The sequence below is a fragment of the Aristolochia californica genome, unplaced genomic scaffold (genome assembly GCF_029961685.1).
Source record: "Aristolochia californica isolate CCGP_79_NKW_82.1479 unplaced genomic scaffold, dmAriCali1.0.hap1 SCAF_7, whole genome shotgun sequence".
Lineage (NCBI taxonomy): Eukaryota > Viridiplantae > Streptophyta > Magnoliopsida > Piperales > Aristolochiaceae > Aristolochia > Aristolochia californica.
The window spans coordinates 7,599,172-7,622,059 of record NW_027182268.1 but is presented as its reverse complement, the minus strand read 5'-3'; the positions used below and the strand labels follow the sequence as shown (position 1 = coordinate 7,622,059).

The 22,888-nt window shown below is 37.6% G+C and overlaps 3 protein-coding genes and 1 non-coding gene across 8 annotated transcripts; 2 read left to right on the top strand and 2 right to left on the bottom strand.

Moving 5' to 3' along the window:
* Positions 1 to 3,852: 3,852 nt before the first annotated feature.
* LOC137936683 (binding partner of ACD11 1-like) lies at positions 3,853 to 7,231 on the top strand. Of its 4 annotated transcripts, none has more exons than XM_068781507.1 (6): positions 3,853 to 3,958; positions 4,373 to 4,563; positions 4,903 to 5,058; positions 5,927 to 6,002; positions 6,391 to 6,510; positions 6,668 to 7,231. In XM_068781507.1, the coding sequence occupies exons 3-6, from the start codon at positions 4,943 to 4,945 to the stop codon at positions 7,100 to 7,102; spliced, it is 747 nt and encodes a 248-aa protein (XP_068637608.1). In that variant the 5' UTR covers positions 3,853 to 3,958; positions 4,373 to 4,563; positions 4,903 to 4,942; the 3' UTR covers positions 7,103 to 7,231. The 4 variants fall into 4 exon arrangements, with proteins under 4 accessions (XP_068637608.1, XP_068637606.1, XP_068637607.1 ...); XM_068781506.1 differs by lacking the exon at positions 3,853 to 3,958 and adding an exon at positions 3,965 to 4,119; XM_068781505.1 differs by lacking the exon at positions 4,373 to 4,563.
* Positions 7,232 to 8,152: 921 nt separating this feature from the next.
* LOC137936024 (sucrose transport protein SUC3-like) lies at positions 8,153 to 15,563 on the top strand. Of its 2 annotated transcripts, XM_068780514.1 has the most exons (14): positions 8,153 to 8,650; positions 9,575 to 9,640; positions 9,828 to 9,926; positions 10,014 to 10,078; positions 10,170 to 10,254; positions 10,353 to 10,386; positions 10,552 to 10,651; positions 11,069 to 11,144; positions 13,194 to 13,523; positions 13,681 to 13,824; positions 14,018 to 14,236; positions 14,333 to 14,396; positions 14,483 to 14,526; positions 15,148 to 15,563. In XM_068780514.1, exons 1-14 carry the CDS (start codon positions 8,342 to 8,344, stop codon positions 15,313 to 15,315), a joined length of 1,803 nt encoding a protein of 600 aa, XP_068636615.1. In that variant the 5' UTR covers positions 8,153 to 8,341; the 3' UTR covers positions 15,316 to 15,563. The 2 variants fall into 2 exon arrangements, with proteins under 2 accessions (XP_068636615.1, XP_068636616.1); XM_068780515.1 differs by lacking the exons at positions 14,483 to 14,526; positions 15,148 to 15,563 and having other exon boundaries at positions 14,018 to 14,203; positions 14,289 to 14,376.
* A 696-nt stretch (positions 15,564 to 16,259) lies between these two features.
* On the bottom strand, positions 16,260 to 16,340 carry TRNAL-AAG (transfer RNA leucine (anticodon AAG)). The gene has a single exon. It is a non-coding gene; the product is annotated as a tRNA-Leu (tRNA).
* A 1,407-nt stretch (positions 16,341 to 17,747) lies between these two features.
* On the bottom strand, positions 17,748 to 20,350 carry LOC137936025 (uncharacterized protein At5g39865-like). The gene has a single exon (XM_068780516.1). The coding sequence runs from the start codon at positions 19,331 to 19,333 to the stop codon at positions 17,963 to 17,965; it is 1,371 nt and encodes a 456-aa protein (XP_068636617.1). The 5' UTR covers positions 19,334 to 20,350; the 3' UTR covers positions 17,748 to 17,962.
* Positions 20,351 to 22,888: the final 2,538 nt, after the last annotated feature.

Genomic DNA, 22,888 nt, shown 5'->3' with positions numbered 1-22,888 from the left:
TAGAGGAAGGAAAACATACATCCCCACTTGTACTGCATGTTCGCAGTTATGTACAATAGACACAAACATACACACACATGTACACACATATATACCTACTTGCATTCATAACAACAAACTATCAGTACGACGATGTGACAATCTACAAACAATTGCAAACAAAAGTACAAACATAAAATATACTATTTAACCCTAGTGACTTTTTTTTCTTCTTTTTTTTTTGTGTTGTGTGTGTGTGTGTGTGTTTTCATGTTTTTTCTATTGGAGTAATAGGTAGATTAATTATTTCTCGTGTTTTTTTGCTAGAAGGTTTGCATTACTTAGAATATTTTAGCAACATGCCATGTTTTTTTCTTGGCTTCTAACAGAAGACAAAAAATGGTTTCTTTGGTAGGAGTTATGTACATATAGGAAAGAACCGAAAGAACCCCTCAATACCCTACATGTACACACACAAACACAAATGTACACTTAAAACTATTTGCATTCCAAACAACAAACAATCAATATGAGAATGTGACAATTTACAATTAGTTTCAGACAAAAGTACAAATATACTATAATTTTACCTCGAGAATGTTTTAATGTTATATAATTTAGTTGGTGCCCTTTAGGGACTTTTATTTGCTATTGAAACATTAATGAAAATAAATTCCGTGTGACGATTTTTTTATGTGTTTTGAGTTTATTTTTCTCATTGTTTTCTATAAGGTAATAGAAGAATTAACTATATTTTATTCATCTTTTGCTAATGCATTGTATTGCTTTGGATTTTGTTGCAACATGTCATGTTGTTGTCTTGGCCTCTCATACCAAACTCATATTTTAGTGCGTTGATAGTATTACTGACATGTACTACATGGTCACATGTAGACACAACTAACACACAAATGTACACATATACCTAACTACTTGGGTTCCAAACTACAGACAATCGTATGATGATGTGACAGTCTATGAATAGTTATAGGCAAAAGCACGAACAACAACAGACAATCGTATGATGATGTGACAGTCTACGAATAGTTACAGGCAAAAGTACAAACAACAACAAACAATCGTATGATGATGTGACAATCTACAAATGTAACTTTAACCCTAGAGATTGATTAAACATTATATAATTTATTCGGTGCCATTCAATGGTCATGTTTGTTGTTGTTACGATAAAAAATAATAAGAATTTTTAGTAAAATTTTAATAAATTAATTTTCTTGTATTCAATTTTGTTACTGTGTATGTTTATATATTCTTTTTGTAGTTCTTTTTTCATTATTCCCCCTATAAGAATAATAGAAGAATTAATTATATCTTGTGTATTTGCTATGCTTGCATCACTTTGGATTATCTAGCAATAGGTGATGTTTTTATGTTTCCTTAGCATTAGAAAGGAACTATTATCCTAATTAAATATTAATTCTGGATTTAATGAATTTTTATGTTCTACAAAAATGAATAACTGCTTCTTCACTAGAGGTAAAGAATACATATATCCTCAAATGTACACAACAAATACATACATGCACACAACCACATATATACCTATGTGCTTGGTTCCAAACAACATACTATGATCAATATGAGGATTGGATGGTGTACAGATAGTTAATGTAAAATATCCAAAAGATGGGGGTAAAAGATATATTTTAGTTAATTTATTCAATCTACATGAATAATTAATCTCGTCAGTTTAGTGATCAATTCGATTACTTGATATAGATTGCCTCGACGTCTAATGCCTTGGTTTATAGTTAGCCATTGCTTGACCTTTGATATTAGTAAAACTTGTAATCATGTAATGTCTTTGACAACTAATTCAAACAAATGGGCTCCCAATATTAATTTTTCTCAAAATTTTGTTAGTGATATTTAGAACTCTTATATTTTAAACATTATTTCCTTTTCTTCATGTTGGTGCATATCTTTTACATATATATATATATAATTTTCTAATTTTTGAGTAATTATATAGAGTTGAAAATTATGACTTTAAATGTAACATAGCGAATGATAATTTTATAAATATCCTACCTATTGAAAAACAACAAAAAATAAAAATTAAAACTAACTGTGCTACAAAGTGAGGCAAAAATCATTTTATTTACATAAAAAAATCCTAAAATTAACTAAATCCGTATTCCATTCACATGAGACCCACATAAGTAGGCAAACACTATTATTGTTTCACACTGAGACATGTCTCAAGGACTCCTGAGCAAACATGTTCACTGATTTTTTTATGTAAGTCTCTTCCATACCTTCTTATATCATTTCAGTTGTCCAAATCATACAGTTCAACTTAGTGCATAAGATAATGATCAAGGTCAACATCCAACTGATGTAATGGTTTATCAGGATAAGTGTTGGCATGAACAAAAGCAAACCATGAAGCTTTTCAAACCGAAAGGGAAGCCATAGTCTTTTGCTTGTCTGATATGTATGTTTAGTTTTGTGCTCTATTTGAAGTGGACTCAATTCCATTACAAGGAACAATAAAAAGGGTCTTTTGATAGTTTGGCCATCCAAGTCTAGAAAGATGTATCCGGCCTTTTTCAATTTTCTCGACAAATGAAAACCATGCAATGCACTTTTTTAAGTTAGGTATTTGCCTTTATTTACCTCATTGATTTAATGCAATGGAAATATTACAAGAGTTCCCCTCCTCCTCATGGGAACTCATTTTCTCTTTTAAATAAGTAGAGCTGATAATCGATTTCTTTAAGGAAATTTAAAATATAAAAAAATTAAGGATTTAAAATTAGACTTATTTTGCTTGAGAGTTTAGTGAATATAAAAGTCGATAATTCATGTATCTAAGATTTGTTACGAAAAAATGAAATAAAGCAAGAAAAACTAGATTTAGATATATTTTGATTAATTTATGTTATTTAAAAAATATGAAATTAAATGTGATTGCCCTCTCAAAAAATGATAAATTAAGAAAATTTACTTTGTATTGTATTAAAATTAATAAAAAAATTCTTTCAATAGTCGAAATGTTATTAATTCAATTCAAGTTGAGTCCAATTGAACCAAAGTGAATCAGAGTCAATACGAGTCATTGGTTCATTAGTAATATTACTTTTCCCTTTTCTCTTCGATGACCCAAAGATGACTTATGTAAATAGAACCATGTTATATGAATTAAATAAGGATAATAAATCTTTAAAAAATTTTGAACTATATTTCTAACCAACATTATATTTGAAAGTTAATGAAATTAAGTATTTATGTGATATTTTATGGATATTTAAATAATAATCTCATTTAATTGTTATAATCATGGCTTTTCTTCATAAAAACAACTTAATTTTGTTCAAAATTGGTATAAAATTACTTATATAGAGTAATATATTTACATAAATTACTCATCCATATAATTAATTTTGATGATATTGAGTAATAGTATTAAAATTATAATTAATTTCATGTGGGTTATTTATTTGTACCTGGCTTTATAAGTCATGACACAAAATAACAATCTATTGAGGTACATGGGGCATCAGCCTGACCGCATTGACACCTTCGTGGACCACCTTGATTTCTTAATTAATTGGATAATTTATACGGGCCAATCTGAACCAAGCCCATTTTCAGGCCCATATGTCACATCAATGGCACACAATAAGATGCATGGACGGTGAAGTGGTCCCTCATCCATCCTATCCAACTTAGATCCTTTTTAGGCATTCACGGCCTGATCAGATCCATCTTGACTCGAACATCAATGAGAATCTTCATGGCCCCCCCACCCATAGATGGACATGATTTTGGAAATTTTGGGCCCACCAGAAAGAATTTAATTTAATTAATTAAACAGTTGAATGTAGTTCGGCGTAATCGGACGCAAGGAGCATGGCCGAACTGTCGAAGACTCGAGAAGTTGAAGGAATCTAATTCTGTCGCCTATGAAATTCGATCTCTATCTCCTCCGCTCGGTTCGTCCCGACGAGTAGAGGTAAACTCGCTTTGCAATTTTTTCTGTTCAATTACAAACAATTTTCCGAGTTCTTTCAGTTTTGGATTGAGAACAGTCGTTTGTTGTGTTTTCTTCCTCTGCGAGTCACTGAGGAATTCTCTCTTCAAATTCGTCGATTTATGCTTATTAGCAGATACATGGTAAATTTGAGAACTTTTCAGTTATTTCTTCTCTGGGTTATAGCAGAATTCTGCGTTTCTGCGAGTGCAAAGTATTTCGTTTCTGGGTTTACCGAGCTTTCGCTCGAGGTCATTTAGAAAGCGGTTTGTGTCTTCGTACAATAAATTGGAGAAACTTTTGTATAGAGTTGAGGATTCTGGGAATTGTTAGTTTGGGTTTGTTCTAATATTAATCTTTGTCATTCTTGCCACCCCTCTCCTCATTTCTTGTCAGGCTTCAGGCTTTGTCCGTATTTAGTCATATGAAAACACCATTTTGCCGTCCCGTGCTGTGTTTTTTTCTCTTCCCTTTGCCTGCTTTCTTCCATCTGGGTGTTCAGAAATTTGGAATGACACCTAGTAGAAGAAACTAGGACGTCTCCGCCGCCCACAGGAATTCATTCTGGCAGAGAAAGTTGTGTGAAGGTACGAAACGCGAAAGTGCAAATCTTTTCTTGTGTGATTCACTACTTGTGAGAATCCAATTAGAGTCTTCATGGTGGGCTAAATATGGAAGGCTGTGTCGATATTTTTGCCCAAAACTATATCGAGTTAGCACTTATATTTCGCATCACTTTGTGAGCTGCGTACTGTTATATGCTCTCACCATGTATACAATTACGACCATATAGGAATCGGAATGACCAGTCCAACCCCTGTAACCGAAGCCTGTCTTTCTTTGTCGTTTTCTTCCTTTCTCCTGAAAAGTTACCTACCTTAAACACCTAATTCATGCTCTTCTTCTCCTCTTGATTGCTGTATCAGGTGAAGGAAAATCATCCCGAGCTTTATAGTTTGGATATCAATGAGTGGAATCGGATACACCATTGAGGTTACTAATCTGTCGCCTCACGCAACAGAAAAGGATGTTTATGATTTTTTCACATTCTCTGGTGTGATTGAGCATGTTGAAATTGTCAGGTAAATATGCAGATCTTTAGTGTTTCATCTATACAGGTTATTGTCTCTTGATGAAAGAGTATTCATTTTCTGATTATTGAACTTTATCCTGGTATTTTATTTAAATTTTATGGTGGGTTTCTGTCCTCAATCTGGTTTGTTTGTTTGTTTTCCTATCAGCCACTTCTAATTTGGATCTGTTAAGTGTTTAAACTTTATGTGTCAGAGAGAGGGGATGTCATACAGATGAAGGAGAAGGCAGTAAATTTGAACTCTTAATAAGGAAGGGCTGGAGTTGGCTTCACTCTATACAATGGATATAGATGACAGGAGCATAATGTTAAACTGGAATGTAATGAACAGAGTTGCAGTGGTGAGATAACTTTCTTGTTGTTTGCAAACTAACATTTCACCAGAAATGGATAATTTTGGTGATGGCTGAAATATCCTTAATTTTCTCTGTCTACATTCCATTTATGTGACTATGTGTCTTGGGACTATAAAAGATTGACAACTCTGAGAACCAGTTGAGCCTTGGTTGTATTTGCAGTAAAGCTGTGAACCACTCAATAAGAAAACTAGAAATGTTTTGTGGGTAGTTTTGTTACTTCTGTATGTTTCAGTCCACTCGGAAGAGGAATCTAAATGAATTGTCAAAATGCTGCATGGTGTAGCAAAATATAGGAGAGGGCACTTGGTGGCAGGGGCCATGGTTGTTAGCTTGCATAACTACCATTGAATTTGTAACATGGCATTTGGCAGGTATAGTTTGAAGTTTGTAAGATCTGAGAGGATCGTGGATGCAGAGTATCCCTGGTTTCTATTGTAGTATTATCAGATGCTTCCTTCTAGTAGTTCCTGATCAGTGTGATGATTTGTTGGTGGACAGGTCAGGAGCCTATGCCTGTACTGCTTATGTAACATTCAGGGATCCTCATGCCTTGGAAACTGCTGTCTTGCTCACTGTAAGCTTTTTGTGCTCTTTTGAGAGAAATCTTCTTTCCTGTATAAGTTCATTTGTGTAACCGAAGTTTGTTTTAGTTTCACAATTTCTTGTTTTATATGGTTTCTATTGAGGGAAGTCTTTTCTAGCAATCCAATTTCTTGAGTTCATGAAAGGCATGCTGGGTAGTCACTTATGGTTTAAGTTATTACTTCTCGAATGATCAAGAAAAGGCTAGCTTTTGATTCTCCTATGCTATCAACTGTTTTATTCATCAACTTCTTTCAGTAGTTCAATGAGACCGCTTTAAACCTTGCTTTCATTCTTTTTAGTTCTATAGGTGAGTAATCTAGTTGAACATCTGATGTACTTTATTTTGTTACCGAAGTTTTATCTACTTTGTTGTGTAGGGAGCAACCATTGTAGACCAGAAAGTCTCTATTTCTCGTTGGGGGCAGTATGAAGTTACTAATTTTTGGGATAGACCGACATGGAGGATTGAAGAAGACACTGATCCTAGAAACTCTAATGTAAACCATCCTTCTTGTTCTTCCGGGTCACTAGTTTCTACTTATCTTAACTGTAATCTAAATGCACCATATTTGATTAGACACTAGATATGAAAAAAATTCAGTATGTTTTACATTGAAAATTTTTTCGGCTGAGTCCTTGAAATCTCATCTACAGGCCATCTCACAGAGTTCCCACTTCGTATCTTCAACCGGAGAAGCCGTCACCATGGCACAAGAGGTTGTCAAAACAATGGTAGCCAAAGGATACGTTCTTGGCAAAGATGCACTAAGCAGAGCCAAAGCTTTCGACGAATCACATCATGTCTCAGCTAGTGCTGCTGCCAAAGTTGCGGAACTGAGCAAGAGGATTGGGCTCACCGATAAGATCAATGCCGGAGTGGAGGCCGCTAAGTCGGTTGACGAAAGGTTCCATGTTGTGAATACTACCAAAGCTGTTGCATCTGCAACCGGTAGGACTGCAGTGGCTGCTGCTACCGCTGTTGCCAATAGTAGTTACTTCTCCTCCGGTGCCCTTTGGGTTTCTGGTGCTCTAATGAAGGCTTCTAAAATGGCTGCTGATTTGGCTACTCATGGCAGCAACCGGAGTTGAAGAAAAGACTACTGGGCTGAAGTACTCTATTCAGAAAAAAAATTATGTACTAATGATGGTAACCGTTACAACTGAAATCTTATATAATGGGAGACAGTTTATGCCTTTTAGTGAGTTAAATGCTCAAAATAATTGGGTTCTGTTTCTGAATGGAACGTAGTGTTTTCTGATTTAATTAACCCAATTGGCGAAACCTGCAAATGTGATGAGATCAGTCATGGCAGTTCAACGACGGAATCGGGAAGAAAAGGACGAGCGAGAGAGACTTCCTGGTGTTTTAATCTTTCCTCCGGGTCGCATGTCTAAAATCCGGACCAAAGCCAAGTGGCGACACACAAGGTGGAGCTGCGCCACCTGGCCACATGGAGCACGTCACTGGTCCGGTCTGTTGGTCTGTTCAACTTTTTAATCTTCAAAGACTTCGTTAAACCCGGTTCAATCTGCAAGCTCGGTTCGCTAAGAATGGTAATTATAACTAATTATTTATTTTACTATTTTATTCTGTTATAAAAAAAGTAACATAAATAAAAATATTAATATTTTTTAAATATTTATTAATTTACCCATTTATTATTTTCCAATAAATTTTATTTTATAAATATTCTTTTCTCTGTATGCAAGTAAAAAAACCTCTCTTTATAAATAGTGATGATTTAGTTTAAAAATAGTTGCTTAAAAATAATTTAATAATATATTAATTAATATATTAACATGATTAATCATATTATTTTCATTCTTATAGGTTTTTATTAGATTTATCATGATTTTAAGTAGAATTTAAAATTTTTATTTATGAAATTATTAATTTACAAACCTAATTAATCACCCATTCACTATATTATCAAAATTTTAGTTTTTTAATATGTTTTTTTTTTTTAATTTTTCTATAAGTATAGAGGATCTTATAATCGGATATATCGATCCATATACGAGGTGTTAAGGCGTATCGGCCGATATACGAATACGTACGCCCTTGATCCTTAGGCCTTTGTAAATATGGGCTTGGTGGCACTTGTCTTTCTTACCCCGAGTCTGTATAACGACCGAGCCGTGGGAACGCAGCGACCGGGAGCCAAACGACACAGCCTGACATTTGATTTTTCTTTGATAGCTTCCTTCCCCTCCAAAATTTCCCCGAATGCAGATCTGTCACTGTTCTGTGTTACCCCCAAATTCCCGATCTGCGAGATCTGTGAACAATTCCTCGAAGAACCTCCAAATGGGAGGGGAATCAGCTCAATGAACTCACCTACTCGTGGAAGACGAAAGATGGATTCGGTTTCGATCAGAGTCCCTTACAGACATTTAAAGCAAAATGAAGTCGAATTGGTCGGATTCGGCTTTTCTGACCAGATCAGTCCCGAATCTAAGACCTCCAACGGAGTAACCACTTCTATGGATTCTTCTTCTTCTTCTTCTCCAGCTGCTTCATCTCCTTCCGCTACTCCTCCTAGCAACTTAAAGACGTTAATTCTCGGTTCTATGATTGCTGCCGGCGTTCAATTTGGTTGGGCTTTGCAGCTTTCTCTTTTGACGCCTTATATCCAGGTCCGGGCCTTCCCTCTCGATTTTATTTTTTATTATTTTCAATGTTTTTTGTTGCACAATTTTTATAGTTGAAATCTCAGTTGATAGTATGTGAATTTGAATTGTCGGAGCTGGAGTGGAAAAGCTATGGTTCCTGTTAGGAAGTTTAATTGTGGCAGTTGCAATTTACGCTGGTCTCAGTTTGAACAACTTGGTCGTTCAGTTAATTGCAAATGCAAACGAAAAAAAAATAAAGTGAAATTCAATCAATTGTCTGTTATCGTTTTCCTTGTCATTTTGTACTTTCAGAGGCTTGGCTGTGAGTACTTTTTTATAAAAGTATTGCCGCTCATTCATCGTGGAACGTGCCACTAGATACTATCTTTTTTCAAGCGAACCAGATGTTTATGCAATGTGGGAGCTTTAATTAATCTATATGAAAAGCTTTTGAAGTCTGGCACGCACCTGCAGTGTGCTTAAGAACTTTATGTCAGCAGCTTTTGTTTTTCTTTTTTGTTGGAGTGGTTTCCTAACTAAGTACTAGTGATTGTATATTTTGCCTGTAATGGACTGAAGGTTGAAAATGCAACAGCATGATAGTATGATGCTTTGAGTGCGTTCCTAACTAGGTTTTAGATTGTATATTTTGTCAGTAAAGGACTGAAAGTTGAAAATGCATCACCATGATTGTATGATGATTTCAAATATTCAGCTGATGGCCAATACTGTGGTGCATCCACTGCCAAAAAGACTAGGTTTGTTAGACCATTCCTTCTCTGGATTGTGGTCAAATGCATGGTTAATGGAATCATGCTGTGCTGTGGTTGTAATTGTGCTTTCAGTGGTGGAGCTGTCCCTTGGTTTAATATGGTTGTGAGCAAAATCATTTACTCTTTGCTCTAATATTTTCTACTGATTCTCATTCTTTCACTCTTTATTTTTCAGACGCTTGGAATAGGGCATGCATTTTCCTCATTCATTTGGCTTTGCGGCCCCATTACAGGCCTTGTGGTATGTAATTGAACCAACCAATACTTAAGTGCAGAAGAAACTGTTAGGCTTCTTTTTCCATCCTTTTCCATACCTGTGGCATAATGCCGTTTCTCTCTTTTAATCTGTCAGAGTCTTTTTTTCCCCTCAATATGATTTGTAGTTCTTTGTCAATTATGCTACTAATGTGTTTTCCATGTCTGTTTAGGTTCAACCTTGTGTAGGTATTTGGAGTGATAAGTGCCATTCTAAATATGGAAGACGACGGCCATTTATTTTGGTTGGGTCTCTCATGATTTCTGTTGCTGTGAGTTACTGGATCTCATGCGACCTTTTAAACTGCTAATTGTAGTTTTTGTCATTGTGACCATTTAATAAGTGGCTTGTACTCTAGGTGACAATAATTGGATTTTCTGCAGACATAGGATACATATTAGGGGATACAAGAGAGCACTGCAGGTGATTGCTTTTGTTCTGCTATTATACATTTGTGTATTTAGCAAAAGTTGCAGGACATGTTTGTTGACAACTTTTTCCTCTATGATTACAGCACTTACAAAGGAACTCGAACGGCGGCAGCAATTATATTTGTCATTGGATTCTGGATGCTTGATCTTGCAAACAATACTGTGCAAGTAAGATAATTAGTCCTACTTCATTTTTATGTTTCTCTATGTTGAGTCGGCTTTTATGGTGCTTGATTTTTGAATTTCTCTGGTTCTGGAAATTGCAGGGTCCAGCTCGTGCCCTTCTGGCTGATCTCTCAGGTGAAATTGTCTTTTCAGCACCATGAATTTGCTGTTTCTTTTATATAAATTTCTCCGGCCAGAAATATATTAAAAAATAAGAATAAAAGGTATCTTATGGGGAAAGATGGTTTAGGCAACCTCAGTGGGAAATGGACTGAATCATTTTGACTAATGTCTTGATAGGAGCTGATCAAAAGAATCTTTCAAATGCAATATTTGCTTCATGGATGGCTCTTGGGAACATCCTGGGTTTTTCTGCTGGTGCTAGTGGGAATTGGCACAGGTGACATACTCTTCTTTGTCATTTACTGTATGCATACACTGTCTAATACTTTCTGACAAACAAGAAGCTTTACACAAATCATAAAAACCCTGTATTTTGTTGTTTGAGCTGTTTTCTTAAATTTGTGTCATCTATAGATGCTATTCGTGCACAACTTGAGGTATTAGTGTTATAACATAGACATGCATATTTTCTTATTAGTATGCAGTCATTCTATTAAAGAGGCTCTTTGATTAGGAACAGCATGTAAATCTAGTGGAGTTATAGATGTTTTGGATCTTCTGATTTCAGCTTTGCTAGGTTAAGTAGCTGAGTGTTCCTTTATTGATTCAGGCATGCAGCTTTCAATCATATTTAACATGCATTTTTTAAAATTGTAACGTTCTAGATTGTTTAAAAGGTGATCATTTTCTGTAGATGGTTTCCATTTTTGAAGACAAGAGCTTGCTGTGAAGCATGTGGAAATCTCAAAGCAGCTTTTCTAGTTGCTGTAGTGAGTATCTTATCAAGATTATGCTTCTTGGCTTCTCTCTGTTTTTTCAGGCTGAATTATATTGTTCATAAATTGATGCCACCATAATTCTTCTCTTGTACACTGCTTTTACTTTGACTCTTTTTTTTTCTCCTTTTGAAGACGATGATCCATTTTTGTTTTCTGATGGAAAGGGTTGTGTCAAAGAAAATATGGCACTGGATAACCATCTTGCTGTATATAAGTAATAATACTTAATATTGCATATGTGGACTTTGTGTCCCCAACAAAGTTGGGACAAGGCTTCATAATGATAGTTGTGATCAATGAAACTTTTCTTGTGAATTCTAGCTCTGTAGAAAATTGACTTGAAAGAAACAAAAAGATTGATGACTTAGTCGGTTTAAGTTATCAACATGTTGCATGCATAGACCTCTAGTAGTATTTTCACATGCATCATATTGCATATGTGGACTTTGTGTCCCCAACAAAGTTGGGACAAGGCTTCATAATGGTAATTGTGATCAATGAAACTTTTCATGTGAATTCTAGCTTTGTAGAAAATTGACTTGAAAGAAACAAAAAGATTGATGACTTAGTCGGTTTAAGTTGAAACCACCAACATGTTGCACGCATAGACCTCTAGTAGTGATTTTCACATGCATCAGATAGTCTGTGCTTGCATTATGAAGATAAAGGGCGAAGCTCTATAGCCAATTTGTGGGAAGAACTTCATGCATGAGCTTCAGTTTTTTAAGGCCCAAGCCTTCATCCTGCCACTTCTCTAGAGGGTAGTGGAACTTACCCGGGGGCCCCAACAAAGCAATTTTCTTTGAGTATCTTAAATTTTGTCAATAACGCTTGTCAGGCAAAAGTAATAGGGAACCCGGCCAATGATGACTTAACCATGGTTACTCTTCCTGCTAAGGAGAGAAACCGTCCTTCCCTAGAAGCTTGCTACTTTTCAAACCTTTCAAGGACTGGATTCCTAAGAGTTTCATTGGAGTGGCCTTGAAACAAAGGCAGGTTCAGATGGCTAGAAGGGAAATCCAGCATATTGCACCCCAGCATTTTCACCAACCCATCCAACCTATATACAGACTCCATGCATACCTGATTTCACCGTTTTACTTTCTGCCTTGATGCTTCCTCATAGAGGAAGGAAGAGCCTTTGGCCCTGAAACCAAGGCAGACTCAGATAGCTAGAAGGGAAATCCAGCATATTGCACCCCAGCACTTTCACCAGCCCATCCAACCTATATACAGATTCCGTACATTCCTGATTTTACCATTTTGCTTGCCTCCCTGATGCTTCCTCATAGAGTGAGGGAAGAGCCTTTAGGCCAAGCACCTCTTCGAGAGAACCATAGCAAACACTGTATCATCCAGTCAAAACTTGTTACCCATTCATTTTGTTGTATGGGTTTGCAAAAAGGAGCATAAACTTCACTTGTGATATTGAAAAGAAGGGGATATAGGGGGTCCCTGGTAAGTGTAGTTTCTATGGTTATGCTTATTTTATTTATTAGGTCTCCTAATTTTTGCTTTTGGTTCTCTTAATGATGTCTGTAGGTGGTTCTGGGCATTGATTGCTGCATTTTCTAGCAATCTCTTTTTTTTTTTTTTACTTTTTTTTTTGTTTCTGATCATCTAATAATGGTGATTTCTTATTCCTGTTACCCTGCTTTTTTCATGGCAATCTACTTAAAACACTTGAAAACTTGTTCTTTTCTGTTTCAACAAGAAAACTAGGAGTTCTAATTTGTTATAGGTTGTTTGGCTAGTATATGCTTCAAAATGTTGCATGAACCTTGGAATAGTTCCACTGAGATTTAGAACCTCGTCACTGGAACCAATTCACTCCTAAATCAAAAGTTTATTTGTTTCTAATTGATAGTTCACCTTGCCCCAGTCATGGGCAGTACTTCATTTTTCAATATCATTCCTTTTCTAGAGATTCAAGTCTCAGTTGCAACAATTCCCTATTAAATTTTTTCTAAAGAAAAAGGAATATTACGTCTTTAAAATCTGGAAGCTGCATTTGCTAACAATCTTCTAATCTGTTCACAGCTTTACCTCACACTTTGTACTCTTGCCACCCTATATTTTGCTAAGGAGGTCCCTCTTGTTGATAAGCAAGCAAATCAATCAACTGATTCTGCTCCTTTGCTAAATGGTCGTCAACAACATGTAGTTGAAGAGTCGCCTGTAAGCTCTGGAAAGGCAGGGGCAGAGAAAATGACTGTCCAAGATCCAGTGCATCTTGATTTGAAAACTAGAGGTAATGAGAATGAAGCTCTTATGGATGGACCAGGAGCTGTCTTGGTCAATATTCTTACAAGCGTGAGGCATTTACCACCCGCTATGCATTCAGTGCTTACTGTCATGGCTCTTACCTGGGTAAGGAGTTCTGCCAGTTTTCTCTTTTGCCATGATCAGTCATTGCATTAGTTGTCCACTAGCGCAAATGCTTAGCATTAGTCGTTGTTCTTGTTGATTTTTTTTGTAGGAATATTTTATTATTTTGAAACTCAAGTTAATATTTGGTTCAATGCAGTTGGCATGGTTCCCCTTTTTCCTCTTTGATACAGATTGGATGGGGCGGGAAGTCTATGACGGAGATCCAAAAGGTAGCACATCTGAAGTTGCTGCTTATGACAAAGGTGTCAGAGAAGGTGCATTTGGTTTGCTGTTGAATTCAGTAAGAACTCATAACTGATCTTTTTTTTAGAACAGTAAGAAAGATTATTCTATTAATCCTGAGATATCCTAGAGATTATAAGAGGATCAACTCAAAATTGATCTGCTCTGTTTCTCTTTCTCATCGTTTTACCAAATTAATAAAGAGACTACCAACTTTCCCTTGCATACTAAAGTTTTGGCTTTCTTATTAGGTCGTGCTCGGGATCAGCTCTTTTCTCATTGAACCAATGTGTCGGCAATTTGGTTCAAGATTAGTTTGGGCCGCTAGCAACTTTATGATATTTATCTGTATGGCAAGCACTGCAATTATAAGTAAACTCTCTGAAAACATCCAGGATGTTATTGGTGGGAGTGCAGCAACCAGAATTGCAGCCTTGGTAGTCTTTTCACTTCTCGGGTTTCCTCTCTCTGTAAGTGTTTATCAGCACTGCTGTCTTGATTAATATTCCTCTGTGCCTGCAGAATGTCCATTAGAATCAGCTCAGTGACTCTTGGGTTCTTTGCAGATCACATACAGTGTTCCATTTTCTCTGACAGCAGAATTGACTGCAGACACCGGAGGAGGACAAGGTTTGGGTTGTTCAGAGCTATTTTGATTTTTCTTTGGTACTTGATTCTTTTCTGTTGCAATGACTGATATTTTTATGTCATAACAGGTTTGGCTATTGGCGTTCTAAATCTTGCTATCGTCATTCCTCAGGTATGTGTTAAGGACTCTAGGATATTAGCTAGTACAGTTTCATTAGTTGACTTCTTCTGAATTGAGAAAATTTTTATACTTTCTTTCTGATAAAATTGTTGCAACTTTAAAGAGGATAAGGAGTCATCTTTTATCATGAAAGTCTATCACTAGGGTTTAGGGTTTAGGATAAGGAGTCATCTTTTATCATGTGAGTCCATCACTAGGGGCTGTTCCTGTATTTCCAGTTGCCTCTTCTTGTTATAGAACATGAGCCTAGACCTGATCTCAGGCCCTTTCTCTCAAACTTTTAAGGGGAGATGACAGTCATAGTTTGCTCGCAATACTAGTGAAACATATCTGTGGGATGCATTAAGGACTCATTCTGGATGTCAGTATAAGCAACAGTTTACACTATTGTCCATGTGATATGAAGTTCCCTGCTGCATGACTTCTCACCAAAACGAAACTGACACTAAGACATGGTAAATGTTGTATAAAATGATTTGCATCAGAAGCCTGATGGACGAGTCTCTTCTGATCCTAAAAAAATTGTGGGATCACTTGAAACTTGCATTTTTTTCTCTGCATTTTATCCAATGATAAAAGCTGCCCACAGAGTGACATACAATTTGTTTGCAGATGATTGTGTCTCTTGGAGCTGGCCCATGGGATGCTCTCTTTGGTGGAGGTAATGACCCCGCTTTCGTTCTGGCCTCAATCTTTGCCTTGGCAGCTGGCATTGTTGCACTTTTGAAGCTACCGAAGCTTTCGAGCAATTCCTACATGTCTTCAGGTTTTCACCCCTGAGGTCCTTGCTCTGCCAAAACGTTTATATATGATCACCTACCCAATTCATTTTTTTCATTCCTTCACCAGTTTTTTTTTTTTTTTTTTCATTCTATTACTAATTTTTAGGTAATAAGTTTTGTTAGTGTAAAATTTGTCCGCATTAAAGGTTTACCTCTATTAATTGCTTGCTATTCCTGTATCGATCTTGTAAAGATAAGGTGGTTCTCTGTACATGCCAAAGTTGAGACAGATGGAATACAAATACATTTCACGTTCATTCTTCGTTTTTCGTGTTATGTAAACTTTTTCTGCTTCTGCTCTCCCCGATTAAGAGTACACTTGATATTGTCTCATATAAATTACCCTAGGTTCTATGGCAAACTGAAATTTCTCTCTCTAGATGGGTGAATCACACGTAAGTGATCGGAGGAGACTAGCTCTAGCTATTCCAATGGCAGGACTTGGATGCAACTTGAAAGTGATATCAGACCAGAACATGTATTTTATTAGAATTATTCATGCTCGTGTTTGTTTATGTAGGTTAGACATGAGGGAAAGTGTAATCAGGATTATTATCAAGGGTTGGTTGGATAAGGGATCTAGATGATATCATCACGACCTTGCTTTTTAAAGATGGATTTAGATCCAATTTTAGCCTGGAAACATAGAAGCAGAGCAGGAGATACTGTGTTGTTGGGCCTATCTATTATTCATTTGTGTTGGTTTAGATCTCAATGAGAGTGTTAGCGGGAATAATCTTTACACAAATGCATGTTAAAAAAAATTCTTTTTTAGTTATTATTTGAAAAGCACCTCATAAGTTTGCTTGATCATTTAAACATGAATCTGATTTTAATTTTAGCAGACTTACTACGAAATTACGAGTTGTCGTGAAAGCTGATGAAATTTGCTGAATCCAAAAGAAGGTATTTGAAGATTGAAAATGCCTAAAAAAAATAACTTGTTGAGAGTGGGATTTGAACCCACGCCCTTTCGGACCAGAACCTTAATCTGGCGCCTTAGACCAACTCGGCCATCTCAACTTTGGCAACAATTTTGTTTCTCTAGAAATTCTGAACTGGATCTGATCCTTCTCTCTACGAGCGGAGAAATGGGAAAGTTGAAGTTTCAGAAATGGTGGTCTGGAAACATCATTGCAGCTGCACCACCACCTGAAGGCCCACATATTCTGGTGTGATCTCATGGCATCGAATTTAGCTTTGCCAACTTCAGGTCCACTTTTACTAGCCAATGTGAGGAGAACCTTGGTCCAGAATTGCTACCCAGAGAGCGCGAAAGATTCTGGGTTTCTCCATGCAGGTGCCTGAATGGGAGCAGTTGTAAAGGCTTTATGTTCTCGAATCAGGAACACGTAGCTGGATCTGTGTAGAACCATTGAGCAGCAGTCACGGTTCTGATCAGGAAATTTATGCTAAGATGGACATAAAGCTGAGAAGCAGGTTCCCTCCAGTGGAACATTGGCAAGATCCAGAGGCGTAACTTGGAAAACAAAACAAAGGCAAAAATACAGGGTTGACGACCGCGGACTGCAAACATCAGCATCGTCAACCACCATTGCCTGTCTTCTGCAATTATTCTGTACGTGCTTGCAATTAAACTTACGTTTCCTCCACGTAGTCTGCAGAAAAAAACGTAAGGAGAGAATTCACTGGTTTCAAAAGGTCAATTAACCTAGAATGTAGAGAAAGTGAATACCTCCTTTCTTACCAAAACGGAATATGAAATTCCATCTCTCAGGCTGGAATTTCACTTTCGATCGTTGGGTTTGTATAGGGCTACAATATACTCATTGGGTCTTTCTTTTTCATCTTCTTCTCTCTTCTTTTTCTTTTTTCCTTTTTTTAAAAAAATTATTTTTATTAGTTTATATTTAAAATTAGATTGATTAAAAATATATGAATATTATTATTATTTTATTATACAAAGTAATTATGAATTTAATCTGTTGTATCAAAATTATAATTTATGCTATTTAATTCAAAATATTTAAAAATTAATATTCTTGTTATATATTAAAAATCACATTATCATCACTTTAAATAAATTTAAATTATTAATTGTTTTATTTATTTATATTAATTGAATTACTTTACTTTCCCTTTCTTTTTCCTTGGGAGTGATAAGAGTTCCTGTTTTTCAGATAGAAGGAGGGTCTTCAATCTTCCCTTCCGTCTTCCTTTCTTTATATTATTACACAGCTTTTCAGAAAGCGTATCAGCTTTTGCTTCAATTCAATGGCTTTAATGGCCTCCACATGATGTGGTTGCTGTCGGCGAGATCCAACCACTTAACCCATTAATTCCTACATGGGTCTGTCCAGTTTTTGCAGATCCTTGGGCCAGCACTCTGAAGCTTCAAATTTAAAATATTCAGTGGAAAATGGGAAGTGTGACAGGAAGACAGGATTGAGGAACAAAATTTGCATTTTCTAGCATTATTTCTTCTGTTTTTCCTTACAAAATCGTATAGTGATGAAAAGAAACTCTGTTTATGATTCACTCACACAATGGAATTTCGTCGTTTGCATTTTCCCAGTATCGACACTCTTCTCCTCTGTACAATTTGAAAAACAAGCAAATACAAACACGAGAACCAGAGAATAATCCTGTTATTTAGTATGAAAAATGGAGTACTTCGGAACCATCTAGTATGGGCAACAGGCGGGACACCGAATGATTCCATTCTCATTGCAGTCCGGGCACCTCTCAAAACCACCACCTCCTCCGCCACCTCCTTCGTCATCGTATTCTTCTTCGTCCTCGTAGAAGACCTTGCAGCTGCCATAGCAGGTCTCACAGTTTATGAACCCGACGTCACCACAGGATTCACAGACAGAAGCACCGTCCTCAACCAACTCACAATCTTCCAAAATTTTCTCCAACTCGCCAACCTCATGTAATTGCTTCACAGCATCAGCACTCCCCAGATACCTGCCCTTCACGAAGAGCTGCGGCAAGCTCCTTGAACCTTCGCCCAAGATCTCGTCCAACTCTTCTCTGAATCTGTGGTGCATGGACACATCTCTCTCGTCGACTCGAACTCCAAAACCCTTCAAGATCAAACTCACTCTGCAACAGTCTTCGTATGTTTTCCTTATCCCTCGTAAACTCGTGAAATAGAAGACCACCTTGTCCTCGCCGTGGGGCGGGCACTTAGAGGGCTGCTCGACCATGAATTTTTTCGAATCTATCTTCTTCTGAAAATCACTGACTCTGGCTTTAACAAGGCTCGTCTTCTCGGAGGCGTTGCTTGAATGGGATGGCACCACCACTGGACTTTTCTCCGGCGTAGGTGACCTGAGGGAAAACCCATTACTGGGGGACATTTCTTCGAGTGCTTTCTGGAATGCAGAGATGAGCTCTGGATCAAACTCTGTGACCACTGAATCAGCATTATGCCATCCTGGTTTTGGTGAGAAATACCCACTTTGTGGTCTAGAAGGAGACGTTGATTTCGATTTTGTAATCGTCTCATCTGCAGCTGGATTAGGAGAGAAACAACCATTCTGTGGTCTACTAATAGAGAACATTTCTTTCGATTTCTTTTCAATATCTGACCGACGATCATACGCACTGTGAAATGAGAAGGAGCGCTCCAAGCCAAAACCACCAGCGATCCGAAAAGGGCTGGAATCCTCCAGGCCTTCCATAAGCTCCCAGGCATTGATCATTTCGGGTTCATTTGGTGGGGTGAGAGTAGGCGTTCTCGGAATTCTAGGAATCTTCTCTTCAATCATGTTGGACCACGTCTTGGCCTGCAAAACCTCCTTAGAGAAGTCTGTAGCTGGCTCAGTTCCCTCCCTTTTCTCCATTTTCTCGCACCCATTAGCCCCGTTGAAGACAGGGTTTTGTTCAAGGGACTCGAGCTTCAGAGAGCCTAAGGTGGTGGAGGTAAGAGCCACTACATGGTAGCCATCGGCTACTCTTGGGGGATTGTGAGGCATGGAGTAGCTTCTGGTGGCAAGACCCTTGGATTTCCGGTCCAAGCGTCCTTGCTTGGAGCTGGCACAACCCATGGATGAGGAGGCAGACGCAACGGAAGGGGAAGTGAGGTTTTAGGGCTTCGTAAGACGATTAAGCTCGGAAACTGGGGAGTTGGGATTTATGAATCAGTTTATAGAACATTCTCTGAAGAATGAGTTCGAATTTGTGAATTTAATAACCAAACGAGCGGGAATGACGGAAATTAAGGATTTTTTTTTTTCTCATAAAGCGATAAAAAATGAAGAGCATAATTCCTGGAGATTCACGTTATCGGAACTAAAAACGAAATCGAAGATGAAAACTGACGGATTTTTTTTATAAAAAGAGAAACAAATAAAAATTTATCGATTCAGATTTCAGACAAGAAAAATGTCTGAATAGTCACACCACACCAAACCAATAATGCAGACGAGAAAGATGTTTCCCCTTTTCCCTATTTGAAGAGACTGAATGAAAGAACTCGCCACACAATGAACCAAATTCAGAGACGACACAGAACTTAAAACAGGAGCATCAAACAGGATTGGATATATCCAATTACCTCAAATTCCTCTTGGAAGGACGAAACAAAGTACTCATTTCATTTGCCGTTCCAAAAGAAATCCCGCGATCCTCCGAAACCACAAAAAATCCCACCCCTAAGGAGTCGAGCAGCCTCCTCAAACTTCCCACCACAAAAACCTCAGATTCGGATCACCCCGCGCAAGCCTGGATCTCAACAGGAAACCCAGCAAAGCTTCAATAATCTCCACCTGTCCGCGAGGCCAACCGACCTCGCACGGTTCCACAAATAGCAAGCCCACGATAAAACCATCTCCCCCGTCCAACACCCCCACACGATAGATCGAACGACGGAAAAAAGCAGACCCAACTAATCGATCTTTTCCGCTCAACGATTTCCTTCCGTGGGAACGACAAAAATCCAAACGCGCCGAAAACAGAGAAGAAAATAACACAAAGTCACGCCGAGAATGTCGTTGCAAGAATCACTATTCGACGACGGAAAATAGAAAGATCGCCCAAGCCGGCAGACCAGTAAAAAACTTCCTCTTTCCTCTCTTTCAGAAGAGAAGAAGACACCAGGCCTCCCGTCTCTGCAATTTAAATCCTCGACGACGACAGCATCGGCTCTACCACGTGTCTTCTCCCCATTCGTTCTTGATCCCCATTAGTCCTCAGTTACGCGGTGCGTCGCTTAAATTCGTGAACCGGACTCTAACCACGAGACTATCTTAACCTGAGACGTTCAGGGGTTTCCCCCGAGTACGTAGTTTAATTAGATGTACCTGCGAGTTCAAGCAAAAGAAACTTAAATTCTAATTTATCACAATTAAATTAATTTAAAATGAAATTAATGCATCTATCAGGGTATTTAATAAGTTATTACAATTTAGGCGCAGTAATTAGCCACTCAATTAGTGAAGTGCTTGTGGACGTGAATTTCAGGTGAGAACGGATCTCAATGAGACGCGTAGATTGCGTTGTCGACAGTGTTCTGGAGCGTCAAACGCAGCCGGCCAAAGGGGGTGGGAAAAGAAGGAAATGACGTCAGTTTTGACCCTGGAAATTCTAGAAACTGGCACGAGTGGACTTCCGAGTTTCGTGCCAATTGTGCAAAAAATGTTATAGCACCTGGTACTTGGTGGGGTGTCCCTCTAAAGGGTACCTATTGGAATCCTTAAAATTTGATACCTTTCTACATTCTACCTCAAATTAAGGTTAATATGTAGATCCGAATTGGTAATTCAACTCGGGACCGATTCCAATAAATAAAAATCCGAGTCAGATTGATTGAGTTGAACCAAACTCCTGACTCAGGTCGTCGGTCCAAAAATCCGATGGACTCGGGGCAAGCATCTTCGTTAACATCAATACGCCCACCACTCATTACCGAAATCCAACGTGTCTTTCTTTTCCCACCCGGCCAATCATCGCGTCATCGGATCATGCGATGGTGCTCCATTGCCGCTTTTTGACACGTGACCTCACGCAGCTGTCCCGCGGGTCACATCTCTCGGCTTTAGAGCCATAGCCAACTGTAGGGAATCATGAATACGCAGGTGCGCCCTATGCGCTAGAAGAGAGGGGGACCAGTACCTCAAGTCCGCGTATGACGTCCTTATTCAGGAGGTATTTATGTACGTAGATAAAGAATCTCCGGATCTCATACCATAATTCGTATTCATGTGTATACCAACCGGTCCAATTAATTTCAATAGAGCTGTCAATTTTATCCCATTTTTTGTACTAAAAAAATCGCATAATATGAAATTAGGGTAATATAATGGGGGATAATTTTCATGAGTAAATAGGGTAAATGAATATAATAGATTTTATTAAGACTTCTAAAACATGCTTATGTATAAAATAGAATTAGGATAATCCATTCATATGATATTCTATGTGACCAAGTCGAATCGAGTCTCTTGCGACCTAGGGCAAGTCAAGGGCAACCACTCCCAAATCCAAGTCTACCCAACGAGTCGCAATACCCGTGGAATGGACACCCTTGATCAAGTCTCTTGCTCAAGAAATAGAGAGTTTACTCCTACCAAAGTGACAAATCTATTAAATTGGTTAGGTGTATCTTAGAAACTCAGTATCATGACTACTACTACTACTACCAGCATCACCTGCCCACTTACAATTAAATATTTATTTCAACTTCAATCAAAATTTTTTATCATGAAATTACAAATATTTGACCATTGACTTCACTTATATTCTAAGAGAGGGAGAGAAATGATATAATAGTGAATCATGTGAGTTATCATAATGTTGTTACAAGGGTATAATAAATATTCAACATTGCTCCATATGAATCCAATAGCGTTGGATTGAATCTATCAATGCTAGTTAAATTAGGCATATAACGATCAAACGTGATATATTCGGCTCAATTTGACTAAACACTCAAAAGTGGCCATACACATTGGTTAAACAATGCTGGCAACCAATATAACTCATTGTCACATTATTTCTAGTATCAATGGTGCTAATATTGGTGATTCTTATTAGGCATTTCACCTAATTGTTTCAGTTTTTCAACTTGGGGTGACTGTGGTTACACCCCTATACCAATCTAAAATATGTTAATCCCTCTTAATACATATGTGTCAAGGTTTACTTGTTACACTGAAATTTTTGCAATAGCGAGAGAATTTCTTTCTTGTGGAGATTATATCTGTCTGAGTGTTTTTGTCCACTCTTGTAGGCGGTAGTTTTTCGGATCCGACAAATCGAAATTTCTTTCTTGTGGAGATTATATCTGTCCAAGTGTTTCCGTCCACTCTTGTAGGCGGTAGTTTTTCGGACCCAACAGATCGATCTGTTGGGTAGTATTGGTTAGGCGTATCAAAGTTAGGTACGTTATATATATAATTGAATAGGATATAATTAATTTAAATTTAAATTTAAATTATTTCTATTATTTCATATTATTTATATTTTATAGTTAACTTTTGAGATGCTTAAAAGACAATTAATTATATTAGCAGAACCATCTTAGCCGCGTTCCTCAGGACTCAGGGAGTCTGGAGTAACGTCCCCTGATCCCCTGTTATTCTTTTAGGGGGGTTAGTGCACAT

Excerpts from the sequence above, each read along its gene's own strand:
- LOC137936683 (XM_068781505.1), top strand. The coding sequence starts at position 4,943 with ATGAGTGGAATCGGATACACCATTGAGGTTACTAATCTGTCGCCTCAC. Across the intron at positions 5,059-5,926 it reads GAGCATGTTGAAATTGTCAG|GTCAGGAGCCTATGCCTGTA; the intron begins GTAAATATGCAG and ends GTTGGTGGACAG. Across the intron at positions 6,511-6,667 it reads CTGATCCTAGAAACTCTAAT|GCCATCTCACAGAGTTCCCA; the intron begins GTAAACCATCCT and ends TCTCATCTACAG.
- LOC137936024 (XM_068780514.1), top strand. The coding sequence starts at position 8,342 with ATGAACTCACCTACTCGTGGAAGACGAAAGATGGATTCGGTTTCGATC. Across the intron at positions 8,651-9,574 it reads TTTTGACGCCTTATATCCAG|ACGCTTGGAATAGGGCATGC; the intron begins GTCCGGGCCTTC and ends TTTATTTTTCAG. Across the intron at positions 11,145-13,193 it reads CAGCTTTTCTAGTTGCTGTA|CTTTACCTCACACTTTGTAC; the intron begins GTGAGTATCTTA and ends ATCTGTTCACAG.
- LOC137936025 (XM_068780516.1), bottom strand. The coding sequence starts at position 19,333 with ATGGGTTGTGCCAGCTCCAAGCAAGGACGCTTGGACCGGAAATCCAAG.